Source organism: Myotis nattereri (genome assembly GCF_964212035.1).
Source record: "Myotis nattereri genome assembly, chromosome: 6".
Lineage (NCBI taxonomy): Eukaryota > Metazoa > Chordata > Mammalia > Chiroptera > Vespertilionidae > Myotis > Myotis nattereri.
Window position 1 is genome coordinate 75,150,768 of NC_138081.1, and position 16,755 is coordinate 75,167,522.

Consider the following 16,755-nt stretch of genomic DNA (forward strand, 5'->3'; position numbering starts at 1 on the left):
TACCCTGCCTCTGCCTACCTCATTTTCCTATCTATAAAATGGGAACAATTACAGTACATGCTATGGGACTATTATGATGCTTCAATTAGTTAATATTTGTAAGTCCCTTAGAATAGTGCCTGACACAGAATACGTTTTGTTAAAATAATTGGACCTTTAAAATTGGTCTCTTAGGGGACGAGAAAGGTTATTGGTTTATTTTGTTTTGTTTTGTTTTTTACATCATTGTCAAGGCTACTGTTTCCATTCATACTTAACTTTTTTCTCTCAGGTGTAGACGTTGGACATCTCTGTGGTTATATTATACTAGAGGCTCGGTGCACAAAAATTTGTGCACTCGGGCAGGAGGGGGGTCCCTCAGCCCAGCCTGTGCCCTCTCACAGTCTGGGACCCCTCAGGAGATAACGACCTGCTGGCTAAGGCCTGCTCCCAGGTGGCAGAGGGCAGGCCCAATCCCTAGGTGCAGCCCCTGGTCAGGCTCAGAACAGGGCTGATTGGGGAGTTGGGGCACCACCCCCTGTCATGCACAGAGCAGGGCAGATCGGGAGGTTGCGATGCCACCCTCAGTCATGCTCAGGGTAGGGCCGATTGGGGGGTTGGGGCACTGCCCCCTGTCACACTCAAGGCAGGGTCGATGGGGAGGTTGCGGTGCCACCCCCTGTCACGCACAGAGCAGGGCCAATCAGGGGATTGGGGTGCTACCCCCTGTCACTCACAGAGCAGGCCCATCAGGGGAGTTGGGGCTCCATACCCTATCACACACAGAGCAGGGTCGATCAGGGAGTTGGGGAGCTCCCCCCTGTCACTCACAGAGTAGGGCCGATAGGGGAGTTGGGCACCGCCCCCTGTCACACACAGAGCAGGGCGGATCAGGGGGTTGGGGCGCCGCCACTGTCACACTCAGGGCAGGGCTGATGGGGAGGTTATGGCTCTACCCCATCACACAAAGAGCAGGGCCCATGGGGCGGGGGCGGGGGGTGTTGGGGCGCCGCACCTGTCACACACAGAGCAGGGCCAATCAGGGGGTTGGGGAGCTCCCCCCTATCAGGCACAGAGCAGGGCTGATCAGGGGTTGGGGCGCCTTCCCCTGTCATGAACAGAGCAGGGCAGATAGGGAGGTTGTGGCCCCGCCCCCTGTCACACACAGAACCTCAGGGCGATCAGGGGGTTTGGGCGCTGTTCCCTGTCACTCTGATCCCGGTGCAGGGAGGCATATTACCCTTTTACTATATAGGATAGAGGCCTGGTGCACGTGTGGGGGCCAGCTGGTTTGCCCTGAAGGGTGTCCTGGATCAGGGTGGGGGTCCCCACTGGGGTGCCTGGCCAGCCTGGATGAGGGGATGATGGCTGTTTGCAACTGGTCACACACCCTTCAGGGTGGGGGTCCCCACTGGGGTGCCTGGCCAGTTTGGGTGAGGGGCTGAGGGCTGTTTTCAGGCTGGGGGTGACTGAAGCCCCCAACTGCTCCTTTTTTTCTTTTTTTTCTTTTTTTTTATTCTGGGCCAGCTTTAGCTCTGAGGCTTGGCTCAAGCTCTTAGACCTCAGCTGCTGAAAGCAGGTATCTGGTTTGTTTGGGTTCTATAATTGAAACACTGTGTCAACTCCAGCTCTGAGATCCTGGCTGGCTGAAAGCACGTTTCTGGGGTTTTGTTTAGCTTTTATATTTGTACAATGTTTCAAACTGCAAGCTCAGAGGCCGGCAGCGGCAGGCGGGGAATGTTGGAGTCCTCCGTCACTGAAGCAAGCAAGCCTCATGTTCACTTCAAGCTGCCTGGCTGCCGGCCGCCATCTTGGCTGGCAGTTAATTTGCATATCACCCTGATTAGCCAATGGGAAGGGTAGCGGTCATATGCCAATTACCATGTTTCTCTTTTATTAGATAGGATACTGTTAAAAGATAAACAGGCATATTAAAACATTTTAAGAGTTTATTAGAGCAAAAATTGATGTGAATCAGGCAGCATCCAATCCACCAGACAGAAAGGAGTCCTGAGGAGTTGTACAAAATAAAAAGACTTTTATAGACAGAGGGGGTTGGAACAAGGAAGTTATATGAGCAAAAAACCTGGCTCTGTTATTGCAAAGTTACTCTCCTTTAGGACATGGTAGGGGTCTATCAGGCATTTCGACTAACGATTGTTGATCAGGCAATTCCTGATGGACTGGTTTAAGTTTCCATTTCTGGAATCTTCTGAGTAAATCTCTGATTGGTAATGTGGGGCTTAGCATAAGTGACTCCATTTGGGGCCTATTTCTTGTTTTCTACAGTACTTTATTTCATTTATTTATGGCACTATTTTCTCTTTTGATATTAAATATAGTAAAACCATTTTCTTGCCAAGTCTTGGGTTTTGGAAATATCCTCTGCCTAAAGTTTTTCACCTAGTTTTTAATAACAATAATTTTTAAAAAGAACAAATGGACAACAACAACATTTAACCCAACACAGTAGAAGAAATAAAGATGTTTGAATTGTGTTTCCTGATACAACTTTAAATTGTTGTAACCACTTGAAGGGGGCATTGTACTGATGGTTCTTTAAAAATATTTTAGGCCTCTTTGAGTTGAAAAACACACACATATCTATTCATATAAATGAACAGTATTTAATATATAATTGTGTTACCTTTTTCATCAAGTGGCAATAGCAAGACCCATATCATCCTTCTCACAAGGTTTGTAAAATTGAACATTTCAAAAAAAATTTGTAATGCAACACTTCTATTGTTAATCAGCCCTCTGCCCATATAACTTGACTCAGAAATCAGTAATTAAATATTCTGCAAACCTTAAAATAGTCTGTTTGCAGAAGTTATTATTTGTGAATGGGTGGATTCAGGCATTCTTCATGAGGATGGCAATGCAGCCACATTTCCTTTAGAAAGTTCAAAAGCTGCCGGGCTCCTAACTGACAACTGCAGGCAGCCAGTCAGAAGAGAATTACAAGTCATTTTGGCAAAACAGAAAAATGTAGAAACTTACTGTCTTTCCCTGTCTATTTGAAAAGTCTGGAGAAGGCAGTGTCTGTAGGATTATTTTATTTCTTGGGTTTTCAACAAAAATGTCTGCCCCTCTCCATTCTGTTTGCAGCCGGAGCAGCAGCTCAGAAATCTGTAAACACGCCGGCTGTTTAAAAGGAAATTCTGGGGCTTAATGAAGTCTGCACATTGGCAGGCCTGGCCTGCTGGGTTCAAGACACTGAAAGCAGCCGCCGGGGGAATTTCTCAGCCTTTAGAAACTGTCTCAGTTCTGTGAGTTTGCTCAAGTGCATGAAGGCTGTTTGCAAGGGAGGCTGCCTGCTGCGTGGGTTTGCTCTCCTCCCAGGAGCTCAGAAAAGGTGAGAGGGCTCCTCCGTAGCCTCTCTCTTCCTTGAACTGACACAATAGTTTCTTCAGCAGGTCCCTCGGGCAGGGGGTTCTCCCTCTCGCATCTCTCACACTGGGACATTTTTCCACATTTCCAGGATTACGGCCACTTTTACTTAGATCTATGTGTGCTGCCTCCACATACAAAGAAGCACTTGGGGACAGGATTAGTAGGATTAGAAGAGATTCACATATGTCCAGTTCAAGCAATTGGTATTCAAAGCTTTACACTTTCAAATGCCACCAAGAGAGAGAAAAGGAACAGGGAGCTTGCTTTGCATTTCAGCACCTTCAAGCGGGGACCAGGGCTTTTGATTGGTGTTTAAAGCAGAAGGGATAAACAGATTCCTCTTCGGTTTAATCCAGTCCAGCCTCTATGGCCTCAAGTCTGGGGAAACAAATAGCCGTGCTCCCAGGCCCTGGAATCACAACCGTCTGCATTTTGATGGTTGCTGGTGTTCCAAGTAGCATGCCACGGAGTGTGTGTGTGTTTACAGCAGGCTCCTTTCCCAGTTGTGATCTACTGTTTTATATATATAGGCATTTCTTCAGGATCCCCCTCGCAAAAATACTCATGACTCTATTTGCACAAGTGTAATAATGATACTCAGCTTTGTTTTATATATATAGGCATTTCTTCAGGATCCCCCTCGCAAAAATACTCATGACTCTATTTGCACAAGTGTAATAATGATACTCAGCTTTTCAGAAATGACATACAGCCGAGGTTTGATTTGTTTTAATTTGTTGGTGTTGAGGGGTAAGGGGTACTATGGGTAATGGAAAATAAAGGAAAATGTAGTAGAATTATACTTGAAATCTGAAAACAGCTGTTGAAATTATAAAATTGTTTCTTATACTTTCTGTGGAGACAAAAGTAGACACCGCCCCCCTCCCCATCACCCCTATTGCGATAGTTCAATGCAACAGAACTATTTTCTTATCAATATATTCTCTGCCCACCCCACTCCCCTCATGCCCCTTCAATCTCCTACTCCTAAAAAGGCCTGTTCTCTTCTCTAAAGGAGCAAAATATCATGGTAAAGAACTACCAGTTTTTGGATTATATTGTATCACCACTGATTCCATAACTCCCATTAGCAAATATGTAAGAAAAGTTTTTCTCTAGATTACATTATATTTTATATTTTACTTAACAACAGGAAACCTTGATTGTAAGATCAGGTGGTGCTAAAAATCATGCCCCTTTACTATGGATAAGTCTCTTTCTAAATTCATTTTATTAATGAAAAAGTTTACACTAGCTGTTGTTAAACCTGGGATCCAGTCCCAAATCTGTTATTAATTAGATGTTAACCTTCATCAAGTCCCTGCCTTAATAGTGAGGGGAGATAAGAGAAATTTTAAAAAGAATACCAGGATAATATTTTTATAAGACAAACTATAAGAGAATAAAGCTGAACAAAGATTGTGAACTGGTAAGAATATATACTGAAGATAGGGTAAGAAATTGTTTTTCCAAAAGTGTGACTTTAAAATGTTTGCAAAACACTATTAATTAACCCTCACAATGGCATATGCCATGGGTATTAGTTTCATTGCCCAGGTGTCAAGATGTAAGTTCAGAAATAGTAAGAAACTTGTGTAAGTCTGCACAGCTGGTAAGCAGCAACTCCTATCCAGGAATCATACAGTATTTGTCTTTTTGTGACTCCCTAATGTCACCTAGTATAATGTCCTCACCCATATTGTAGCATTAGTCAGAATTTCCTTCCTTCTTTTTTTTAAAATATATTTTATTGATTTTTTTTTACAGAAAGGAAGGGAGAGGGAGAGAGAGTTAGAAACATAGATGAGAGAGAAACATCGATCAGCTGCCTCCTGCATGCCTCCTACTGGGGATGTGCCCGCAACCAAGGTATATGCCCTTGACAGGAATCGAACCTGGGACCCTTGAGTCTGCAGGCTGACGCTCTATCCACTGAGCCAAACCGGTTAGGGCAGAATTTCCTTCCTTCTTAAAGTTGAGTGATATTTGATTATATGTATATACCACATTTTGCTTATCCATTCATTTATCAATGGTCTTTTGGGTGCTTCCACTCTGGATATTCATGAATAATGCTATAAACATGGGTTCTCTTTGAGATCTTGCTTTTAACTCTTGAATATAAACCCCAAAATGGGATCTCAGTAATATTTTGAAATGTATGTACCTTATTTTGGAAGAAATGGGGAACTGAGTCCTTTATATAGCCATTCACTGTGCATAAAATTTAAAAATGTTGGTTATCGCTTTGAAATCTAGGGATATCAGTTAAAATGCATATGGCTGCTAATAACAGAATACCCAAGTAAGTGGCTTTAACAATTTAGACATTTATTAGACTCAATAAAAAGATTGTTGGGAAGTTGATCCAGATCTGTTCTGGGACTTAATCAGGCTTGCTCTTTGCTTCCCTTCTGCTCTGCCAGTAGGTTGGCTTCTCATTCTCATGCAACCTCATGTTCACAAAATGTCAACCGCAATTATAGCCATTTCTATCCTCAAGAAGCAGAAAGAAGAAGTAAAGAGATTTCCTTTTGTCAGAGAAGAAAACAGGTCTCCCAGAAGCCTCCAGCAGGCTTCTTCTTACTCTCATTGGCCAGAACTGGGCCATATGGTCGCCTCTATCTCTAGTAGAGAAAGTGAAGATCTGACAAAATGAAAATAGATTAACATGATTGAGACCAATCCAGAGTCATCCCTTCAGTGTGAGCACATTGTCAAATATAAAAAAATTAGACATCTGTTTACAAGGAAGAAAATGAGGAGTGACTTGGACAAACAACTGGTGGTATCCATGTGGAAGGCCCAGCATCCCCCGGGTCACGGTCCTTCCTAGCTAGTGGATGACTAAATGGCGGTGCCCATAGTGTAATCTTCTTGTAGGTGTGATGTGGCAACCTCTCTATTGTTCTTAGTCCACTTACTTCCCATTCTCCTAAAAGATTGGTTCATAGTTTTTGTCTCTTTAAATCCCCAATATCTCATTCCCCAGTTCTCACTTTCAGCTATGACTTTGTTTCTTATTTAAGAAATTAGGTTAAAAGAAGAATCTTCCAAAAGCACCTACCCCCAATTCCACATAAATCCCTGCATTTGGGTCTATTTATTGCCTTCCTTTTTGCTATCCTTTCTGTGTTCCTATTGAAGGCCTTTCCCTTCTACTTGTGTGTGGCGTCCACCCCTTCTCACCTACTCAAGGGCATGGATCTAGCAATTGTCCCCTCTCTCCTTTGCATCATAAGTTTCTTCTCACTACTAGATTATTCCCATAAGTATACAAGCATTTTGTCATTTCTACCATCTTCAAAAAACAAAAGAAATACTGCTCCAGTATTGCATCATTTTTCTGCTTCTCTTTTAGCAAAACTATTTGAAATAGTTTTTATTGTTACATTTTCCATTTTTTCCCCATCCCACCTTTTCTCAAATTTACTCCATTGTGACTACTACCCCCACTATACCATTAAAACTGTTTTTTATCATAGATTGTCAATGACTTCCATAGTGATAAAGCTTAGTCTTTCTCTCAGCAGACCTATCAAGAGAATTTGACTCTGCAGATAACTGCCTTTTCGTTAAAACTGTTTTCATTTGGCTTTCTCCCTAGCATGTTATCTAGAGGGACTGAGAACTTGTCATACTACCTCCTAAAACTAGTGGATTCTATACCTCAATTTTATTTTTAAAAGCCACAGCACGTTTCAGGTACCTACTCCAACTTCTGAGAGGTACCTTGTTGTTCTTATATTACTAATTCTCAGCTTGCCAAGTGGTAGGGGCACAGAAAAGTATGGGTCCCTGTCTTAAAAGTGAGGGGAGATAAGAGAAAAATTTAAAGAGAAGACCAGGATATTTTTATAAGGCAAACTATAAAAGAACAAAGCTGAACAAAGATTGTAGACTGGTAAGAACATATACAGAAGATAAGGTAAGAATTTTTTTTTCAAAATTGTGATTTTAAAAGGTTTGCAAAACAATATTATTTAATTCTCACAATGGCATTTGTCATGAGTATTAATTTCATTGTGCAGATGACAAGATGAAAGCTCAGAAGTGGTAAGAAACTTGTGTAAGTCTGCACAGCTGGTAAGCAGCAGCTCCTATCCAAGAAATGTGATGTGTTGTGAAGTCTTTCCTGTATAATATCTGCCTCTGGTTGTCATAGCATAAAGTGGGCACTCTCATTAATGGGGAAGTGGCATTTCTGTTTACAATTTAAGAATTATCAAGAAATTTTATTTATAGCTCTCCAAGAGCTCATCTTTCCTGTAAGCTCATGGTATTTTCAAGCTTTGACCAGAAGACAACTTATTAAAAAAGACTACACAGTATTCTTCATGCATTTATATTATTTGCTGATGTTTATTTTTGTCCCCTTTGTTACTGATGGCTTTATCAAAGGGACATGAAGGATACCACAGACATTGAGAGGGACTATTCCCTTGTTATTCTGGTCCTGTCTTAAAAAAAGGTTTTCAACTCTAATCTGCATATACCCTTTGGGTTTTAGTTTTTGCAGCTACTTAAAACTCTTAAGGCAAATTGGTTATAGGCTCTTGGTCAACATCTTTCCTGCCACATAGATCTTCTAGCAATATTTTTCTAATGGGTGTTTGTTTTTGGCATTATTTTCTATTTAATGTAATTACTTTAATTAATAAATCTAATGGGAGCAAAAGAGCTGCTCTCCCCTTCTTTACTTTTACAGCAGGCAAAACTTTGATAAAGATGAAGAGATGGCAATTATAGCAAGTGTACCTGAAAATTATATACACGATTGCATTCGGTTCCTTTTTATACAAGTAAATCACATATAAAAGTTATTGTTCAGAGAAAAAGAATTTTTACTCTGCAAATAATTTTAAATAAGCTTATAAATCTCACTGACAAAATAAAAACTTTTTTCTCACTATGAATTTCTAGTTTCATATTCTGATTTAAGTAATTATATTACATAATTGCATTATGAGCAATTAGGACACTGAAGTTGTCCTTCAATATAAAGCTGAAAGTTCTCTTATTTTTTTCTTCTTAGCAATGGAAAAAAATGAAGAGCTTGTTTGGGAACACTGTCCAGCAGCACTAGGATATCTATAGTTCTGACTTTCAAAAATTCTTTTCCTTAGCAGGGTTTCAATCTGGTAGTGTTCCCAGTTTTCCACTTCACCTCTACAGCACTCTCTGAGCCATCCCAGACTCAAAAGCACCATCCCCCATGGGTTGCTGTGTTCATTTTCACAGCTCTATCTCATGCAATCTGACTGGCTTCACGTATGGCAGATGCATGGCTGGTGATGAGAGTGCCAGAGTCTGCTGGGCTTTGATTTTATTTTAAACTGGCTACACACAGATGTGCCCTATGTTAGAATATTATATCAGCATCAATGTTACAATTTCCATAAATTTCTAAAATAAACACATATTTTGGGAGTGCTTTCATACAAACAACTCCATTAAGTGCACTTAAGGGTAGGATTAAGTTTATGTATTGTAAACTAAGGACATGTACACAATATTTTCTACACCCTCCTTCTCTTCCTGGTCCTTCTCATTTCAAAGGTATTGGTTTTTTTCTGAAAGTCTACTTGTATTTATTATACTTGCCATAATAAAAAGAAAGAAAAACAAAGTGATAAGGTATCTAATTGAAATAATCACCTCTGTAAATATAAGTAGTTCACTATTCTGCTCTTTCCTATTATCAATGGTTGGAAGGTAATAAAAATTACTAGGGAAATACAAGGGTTTGGAAATTTATCAAGTTTCATCGATATCTTAATGTTATGTTATAAAAATATACTTATTTTCATTATCACTTTATGTTGTAAAAAATAACATATTCCAAATATATGGACTGTTTTCACATCCAGTTCTTGATAGTGCTGTTGAAAATATCATTTCAATTGTTAAATAGCAGACTCAGAGTCATTTGCATGTAAAATACAGAATGATAAACATCTAAAAACTTTGAGTAATAGTTTGTTTCCAGTCTGCTTCCTCCCTCTCTACCCTCCACACCCCCACACAAACCTAAATAAAAGTAACCTGAGCCTTGTATTGCCTGAATAATTGCTTAAATTTTATTACATATTATAATATAGTGTAAAGATGAAAATTCAGCCACTCCTGTAAATAGTGACAATTTGGTCTTAGAAACTTTACATTCAGATTGTTGGTGCTATGTAAACAAAATAAGACTTAGCTATAACTAGAAAAATACAATGGACTAATGAGGAAGGACATTTTCATTTGCTTTTAAAAATAATGGAGCAGAGTCCACCTGGTCCATATCACAGATTCTGTATAAAATCAATCAGTCATGGAAATGCTGATTTTAGAAAACTTCCATTTTGACTTTTCAAGATTCAGTAGCAGAGTCCTTAATTATCATCTTCTCAAAATAATGTATGTAAATCTATATTTGTTAAGAGTCCACATAACAAATGTCAAATACAACTCTATTTATGAACAGATGTATAATATGTTGTCTTTATTATCATCTGAAAAATAACTTATTCCTTTTCATTTAGGACTGAAAGGCTTCAAATAAACATTTTAATGTATTTAACTTTATGCAAATATACATGTGTGTTTCAGAATGTACAAGTATAGATACCTATAATGAAAAAGTAGCATAATAAGTTGATGACACAAGTGTTAGCATCTTTTTTATCCTCTCTTACTCTAAACATAGGTTCTTACATTCTAATGTCTTGTGGTATCTTTTATTTATATACTTTTTGTATAAACCTGAATATTATTGAACAGAAAATGAAACATGAAAATGCTAACATATTTATCTCTAATATGAATATTTATCTCTAAAATAAAGATAAATTCCTTAAGCATGTTAGCAAAGAGTACAGCAATATTTAACTAATAGAATGTACCAAGGAGATGGTATAATAACTTCCAAAAATAAAAAGAATTTCATATTCTGTGCTATTTTGTGTTAAGATATAAAATTGTATATAGTAGCTTTAACTATAAGGTCACAAAAGAATTACATTAATAACAATAAAATACTAGCCTGAAATCATCTGGTGGTTCTTAAACTATTGGTATTAATGGAACCACAAATCCACAGTGTCAGGACACATGCCAAGAATGTGTGTAAGTATGCAAATTTTAATATAACTCATTGGTTTACATGATTGATCACTAGTGATATTTAAATCAACTTAAACATTCCAATCTTGAGGGAAAAAATGTTTTCATTTTATAGGCTTATGAGGGAAACTCAGTAGAGGTTTTGGCAATTGAGCAGATGTTACTGGAATGGAAAAAAAAGAAAAGAGTAGTGAAGTATGCTCACTAATTGAGAAAATCCTACACATGAAGCCCAGACATTCATATCTCCTTTTACTTTAGTCAGCCTTTAAATAATTGCAATGAGTCTGTAAGTTCTAGCCAGACTTGCATCATTAAAATCAAACTTCTTCTGCCAGTGTATTAACTTGTCTATATATTCACATAATTAGCGCCTCATCAATTTATGCTATTCTGGTACTTCCTTGCATCTTCCAGTCTCACATCCAACATTGCAAAGAGCAGTTACTATCTCCTCATAGAATTCTGCTGTCCTTCACCTTCTGCTATTTTTCCTGTATGAACATCAGATTTTAAAAAGAAGAGGGGAAACACTGGGCAGACCATTGAGTGTTCAAGATATTATGTAAAATATGGGACAACCCAGAAAACGGAGGCACTTTGCTCAGTGGGACCAGATCCATCCTCGGGGCCCTTCTAGCACCCATTTAGTTGCTGGGGTTTCCACCCTGGCATCTCTGACCGGGGGTATGGGGTCCAGTCCCCAGCCACGACTCCATCCGCCGGGAGGTGCTGCTGCGAGAGAAGATTCCTGCTTGGCTGTGATTTATTTTGAATTTAATTTTTAAAAACCTGTTGTCTTGTTTTTAATGTTCCTTTTGGTAAGGGCTCCTTTGATCAACCTAACAGCCTTGATTGACTCACCCCCCACTGCTATTGTTGTGACGCGATTGTTTTACTCAGTTAAAGACAGAAAGTACTTTTTAAGAAGTTCCTTGGGGGCAGCTAGTTTGTAGACTATTTCTCCAGCTGCACATGACGGCGCATCTTTAGAGCTTCCTGGGGGTCCCCTTTATCTTTCTGGTTTTGAAAGAGGGATTGGGTTAAAAGGTGAAGACCACAGGGCCGTCTCCCGCCGCCCGGTCTCGGCCAAAGTTTCTGCTGGTCAAGTTTGAGGCTTGACGATCCACAGGAGCCCCTGGACCTTGCGGACTGACCGCCCCCTCGCAGTAGCCCCCCGGCAGGTCAGCCAGCGCGACATTTGCCGCTGGACTCCGAGGAGGCTTTGGGGGGAGGGTTGCTCCTGAGCCCAAATCGCCTCGGCCTTAGGCAGAGCCGGCAGCTGCTGGAGAGCACCTCCGTGGCTGGCGCAGGAAGCGGTGGGCGCCTGGCACCGAGCGGCACGCACCCGGCACCGGGTAAGGGACGGTCCCCGGTGACGGCACGGGGCGATGGGGTGAGGGGGAGGATGTCAGGAAATGCGAGGAGCCTCCGGAGCGTGCGGTCCCGGGAAGCCCAGAGCTGAGGCTGCGCGCCCGGGACGCGCGGGGAGGGCTGGGCTGCTCTGCGGGCCAGGGCCCCGCGCCCACCCTGCTTTCAGGCTCTGTACAGAGGCTGGGGAGCTCCCAGGCTCTCCCAGAGCCAAGGCGGCGGAGCGGGACGCAGCCCGCAGGCCCGGGAACGCACCTGTTGCCAGAGAAGGACCCCACCTCCGCGCCGCCGCTGAGCAGCGAGGAATCGGGATGGGGCCCGCGAGAGCGTGGCTCGCTCCGGCTCGCCGCCAGTCTGATCCCCCTAAACGGGCCCCGGCCAGGGCCAAGGCCACGGCGCGCCTCCGGCGAGGGCCCCTTGGGGCGGCTTCAGCAGCCTCTGCCCATCGCCGCCTCCCTTCCTCTCTCCTCCCGGCACACACCCGGGATCCCGGGGGGCGGAGGGCAGAGACCCTTTGAGAAACGCGGTCAGCTCGCGCTCCTGAGCTCCGCCTGCCCCTGCTCCGGCTCTGGGCTCATCGGAGAGCCAAGCTGGGGAGCAGACACGGCGCCTTTGGAACCCTGGCGAGTACCAACCCATTTTACTGCGAGCAAAGTTGTGGCTCCTTTGCTGTCCCTCTTCTCGTAGTTAAGCTCTCTGAGAAATAGAGATCGAGGAACAAGAGTCCCAGGACAGGACCCCTGGGAGGCCTCACTCAACGTGCTTGCCGGCTGAGGCGCGCTGTCACCGCAGCCCCCCGGGAAAGCAGAGGGCGCCCGGAAAGGAGAGGGCGCTTTGTGTCCCGGATTGAGGCCGAGATGCTGGGCCTGGACCTGGCAGATCTGCCACTCACCCTTCGCCAAGCTACGGGAGCCAAAAACCCTTTGGGGGTGGAGGGGGTGAGTGCAGGCGGAGGCCCCGGCCCCCCCCCCCCCCCCCCCCCCGCCCAACTCAACCCCCTGGGAGCAGGTCCAGGTCTGTGCAGAGGCTGTGCCCAGGAAGAGAGATGTCTGGTTCGTACTTTCGGAGCCCTGGCCCCTGTCTTTCTAGTCCTGCAAGTGAGCTGTTCACTTGAATTTCGAGGACTGCTCCTCAGCACCGTCTTTCCCCCCCCCCGCAATCTTCTCGAATAATGTGGGGGAATGTTACACCTTATTTCATATTGTTCATGGAGAAAACTGGGGACTTTTAATAAGATAGAATACCTTTCACCAGCATGATTTTTCTACCTCCTCACTTGCAACCCTTCTGCTCTAAACAGGCTTTGATTTGGTACAAAACTGGAGCGCAGCATTGCCAGCTTGAAAGACAAGTCCATGCCAAGGGGTCAGGCGGGGTGGCTCCAGGAGGCGGGCGGGGGCGGGCCTGGGGCGCTGCCCGGAGGCGGGGAAGCCACTTCGCCCGCAGTGGAGCGCTCCCCGCCCCCATCCCACCCCACCTCCATCCCACCCCCACTTGATTAGCAGGCAAGCCTCCGAGGGCTGTTGTCTGGCCCGTGCCTCTCCCCGCAGCTTCTGTCGGGTTCTCTGGAACCCCTTTTCGCATGGGGGTGGGGGGGCGGTGAGTGTCACTGAGCTAAAACGGGCCAGTCTGGTGAGTTAAGAAACATTCCTTTGGCTTGGGTATTAGGAGTGCGTTTGGACATAATCTTTCCACAATCAACGGCATTTTTTGGTTCCTCCATTTTAAGAAACTTTTCTTCCATGGAGGTGGAGGTTGTTTTAGGATAAGATGCTTGTGTCCGAGTTTCACCGGCACTGAAGTCCTGGCCTTGGCGACGGACTGTGGCCATTTTCTTTGCTTTTTACAGGGAAGCAAAGTTTGGTTAGAAAAACACATCTGTTCCAATGTTGCATCTCACCATCCCACCGGTGTTGCCAGTGCTGCTTTCCTTCCTCCTCCTCCTCCTCCTCCTCCTCCTCCTCCTCCTCCTCCTCCTCCTCCTCCTCCTCCTCCTCCTCCTCCTCCTCCTCGCGAGTCCAGGAGACTTGCAGTGACTGAAGCCCTAATTACCCGAGGCTCCCGGGTAGTGTCGGTGTCACACTCTGCACCCAGACACTCGGCACAACCTGGTGTCTGTCTTCGGTTCCTCCGCGCCCAGAGCGTGGCGGTGCCCAGTTCTCTTAGAGGCCGCCCGCGGGCGCTCTCCCTTCCGGGGATTTCTACCCTCCCACCCCTCACTCTGCCTGGCTATTCCCGAGTAACAAAAACACAGCAAGGAGAAGACAAACCGGCGACCTAGGCGCTCGCACCGAAAGCTCCGAACGCCAGGCCTGTCGGGATTCCCAGAAACACTGTGCGGGGCCCTCGGTGCCCGCGCGCACACAGGCTCTCCCAGACCCTTTCGCTGCCGAACCGCTCTCTCTCTCTCTCTCTCTCTCTCTCTCTCTCTCTCTCTCTCTCTCTCACACACACACACACACACACACACACACACACACGAATGTAGTTTATCATTCGGCCCAGAGCTGCAGCTTGCCCCCGCCCGCCTCGCACTCCGCCCGGGCACAGAGGCCGCCCACCTGGGTCCGCGTCGCGGGGGTCCGGTGGCCGCGGGGAAGCCCGAGCAGGAACACTCCGGGTCCCCGGAAGCTTTCCAATCCCTTATTTCCTCCCCGCCCCTCGGCTGGTTTTCCTCCCTTCCCCTTCTTAAATATGCTCTTGTAAACACTAAGATTCCCCCCCCCCCCCCCCCCCACACACACACACACACCTCCCAGGGTTCCAGGTCTAAGAAGTTAGAGAACTGGGCAAAGCTGAAATTCTTTCAATTTCTTTAAAACCAAAGACAAGACATAGAAAGCTTTATGCCCATCTCCACAGCAGTGTCAGGGGCAAACCCATTGCCAGGTATGACTCTCCCGTTGAAGCCACACCAGAAGGGCCCAATTAACAGAATGAACGCGGTATCTGTTTATGAAAAGCGAACTAATGAAAAGAAAAAAAACTTGAGAGACGAACTAATGAAAAGAAAAAAAACTTGAGAGAACGCCCTTCGACTGCCATCTCGCCCCCCCCCTCCAAACTGCCCGTGGAACCTGCCCTCCATCCGCCTCTGCCCCTGAAACCGTTCCACTCGGACTTGTGTGCCCACATTTGTCCAAAATTGAGAGCAGCTATGAAAGGGAGGAGAAACAATGTTTCCATTCCTTTCTCCAAACGCAGAGGAATCCCTGCCGGCCTTCCTAGCCCCTTTCCTTCCCTTCCTTCGCTGTCTTAGGTGTGATTTGTTTAGGGAAATCGAGAAGGGACTTGGGGTGGAAGCAAGTTTTTAAAAAATCGGGAAGGCGTGAGCTGGAGTGGTGAGTGTGTCAATCAGAGGGTTTGTGCCTGGGGGCTCCTAGCGGTTCTCAGCAGAGGTGTCCCAGGGCGCCCCGTAATGAATATGAATAGGAATCCTTGCTAAATGGGACAGCAGAGCGCACCGCCCTGAATGATGGGACGTCACCCTAACCAGCCCAGGATAGATAGGAGGGTTTCTTTTGTCTCTTTACTCCGCCGCAGCTCTATAAAAGCCCCTCTTTTTCGGCGCGAGGTTAGTTCAAGCGCACACCAACTGGCTGTCCAGGGACCTGCCTACCCAGAGAGAGGGGAGTGGGCGGGAGAAAGGCGGGGAAGGCAGTGCCTCAGCTTTTCTTCTCACGTCTTGTCGCTGAGAAGTGGGTTGCTGGGCTGTGCAGATTTAAAAAAAAAAAAATCAAGATTTTCTTTAATTTCCCGCCTCAAGCCTCCCCGCTACCGGGACGCATCCCCTGTAATAAAATGAATTCTGATTCGAGCTCTGTCTCCAGCAGAGCCTCATCTCCGGACATGGATGAGATGTATCTGAGGGACCACCATCACCGACACCACCACCACCAGGAGAGCCGTCTCAACTCGGTCTCCTCCACGCAGGGCGACCTGGTGCAGAAGATGCCCGGGGAGAGCCTCTCGCGGGCCGGCGCCAAGGCCGCAGGTGAGAGCAGCAAGTACAAAATCAAGAAGCAGCTGTCGGAGCAGGACCTGCAGCAGTTGCGGCTGAAGATCAACGGGAGAGAGCGCAAGCGGATGCACGACCTGAACCTCGCCATGGACGGGCTGCGCGAGGTCATGCCCTACGCGCACGGGCCCTCGGTGCGGAAGCTCTCCAAGATCGCCACTCTCCTGCTGGCCAGAAACTACATCCTCATGCTCACCAGCTCCCTGGAGGAGATGAAGAGGCTGGTTGGAGAGATCTACGGGGGCCACCACTCGGCCTTCCACTGCGGGACGATGGGCCACTCGGCCGGCCACCCGGCGCACGCCGCCAACGCCGTGCACCCGGTGCACCCCATCCTGGGCGGCGCGCTGTCGTCGGGCAACGCCTCGTCCCCGTTGTCCGCCGCCTCGCTGCCAGCCATCGGCACCATTCGGCCGCCCCACTCGCTGCTCAAGGCGCCCTCCACGCCGCCCGCGCTGCAGCTGGGCAGCGGCTTCCAGCACTGGGCCGGGCTGCCCTGCCCCTGCACCATCTGCCAGATGCCGCCGGCACCGCACCTGTCCGCCCTCTCCACGGCCAACATGGCCCGGCTGTCGGCCGAGTCCAAGGACTTGCTCAAGTGAGCAGCGGGCTGTCCCGGCTGCGGAGAAGGAGGGAGCGCGGCGGGAGGGGCCGCGGTGCCGGGCCGGGAGGGAAGGGGGAGGCTGGGCCCTCGGCGGGCGGGAGGGTGGGCCTGGGCCCCGTGGCCTCCCGCACAGGCTGAGAGGTCTCAGACCCCACTGGACCCCCGGAGGGAAAGGACCAAAACCAAACTGCAGTTTCTAGGTGGTAGCGAAGGGGGACTCGAACCAACGTCGCGTGTTCCGCATGCATGCTTCTCCCCAGGCCGCGCCGGTCTCCTC

At 46.3% G+C, this 16,755-nt stretch overlaps 1 protein-coding gene across 1 annotated transcript; it reads left to right on the forward strand.

Moving 5' to 3' along the window:
• Nucleotides 1-15,657: 15,657 nt before the first annotated feature.
• Nucleotides 15,658-16,476, forward strand: OLIG3 (oligodendrocyte transcription factor 3; the record flags this gene model as incomplete). Its single annotated transcript, XM_081094239.1, has 1 exon — nt 15,658-16,476. One exon carries the CDS (start codon nt 15,658-15,660, stop codon nt 16,474-16,476), a length of 819 nt encoding a protein of 272 aa, XP_080950365.1.
• Between the last annotated feature and the right edge of the window lie 279 nt (nt 16,477-16,755).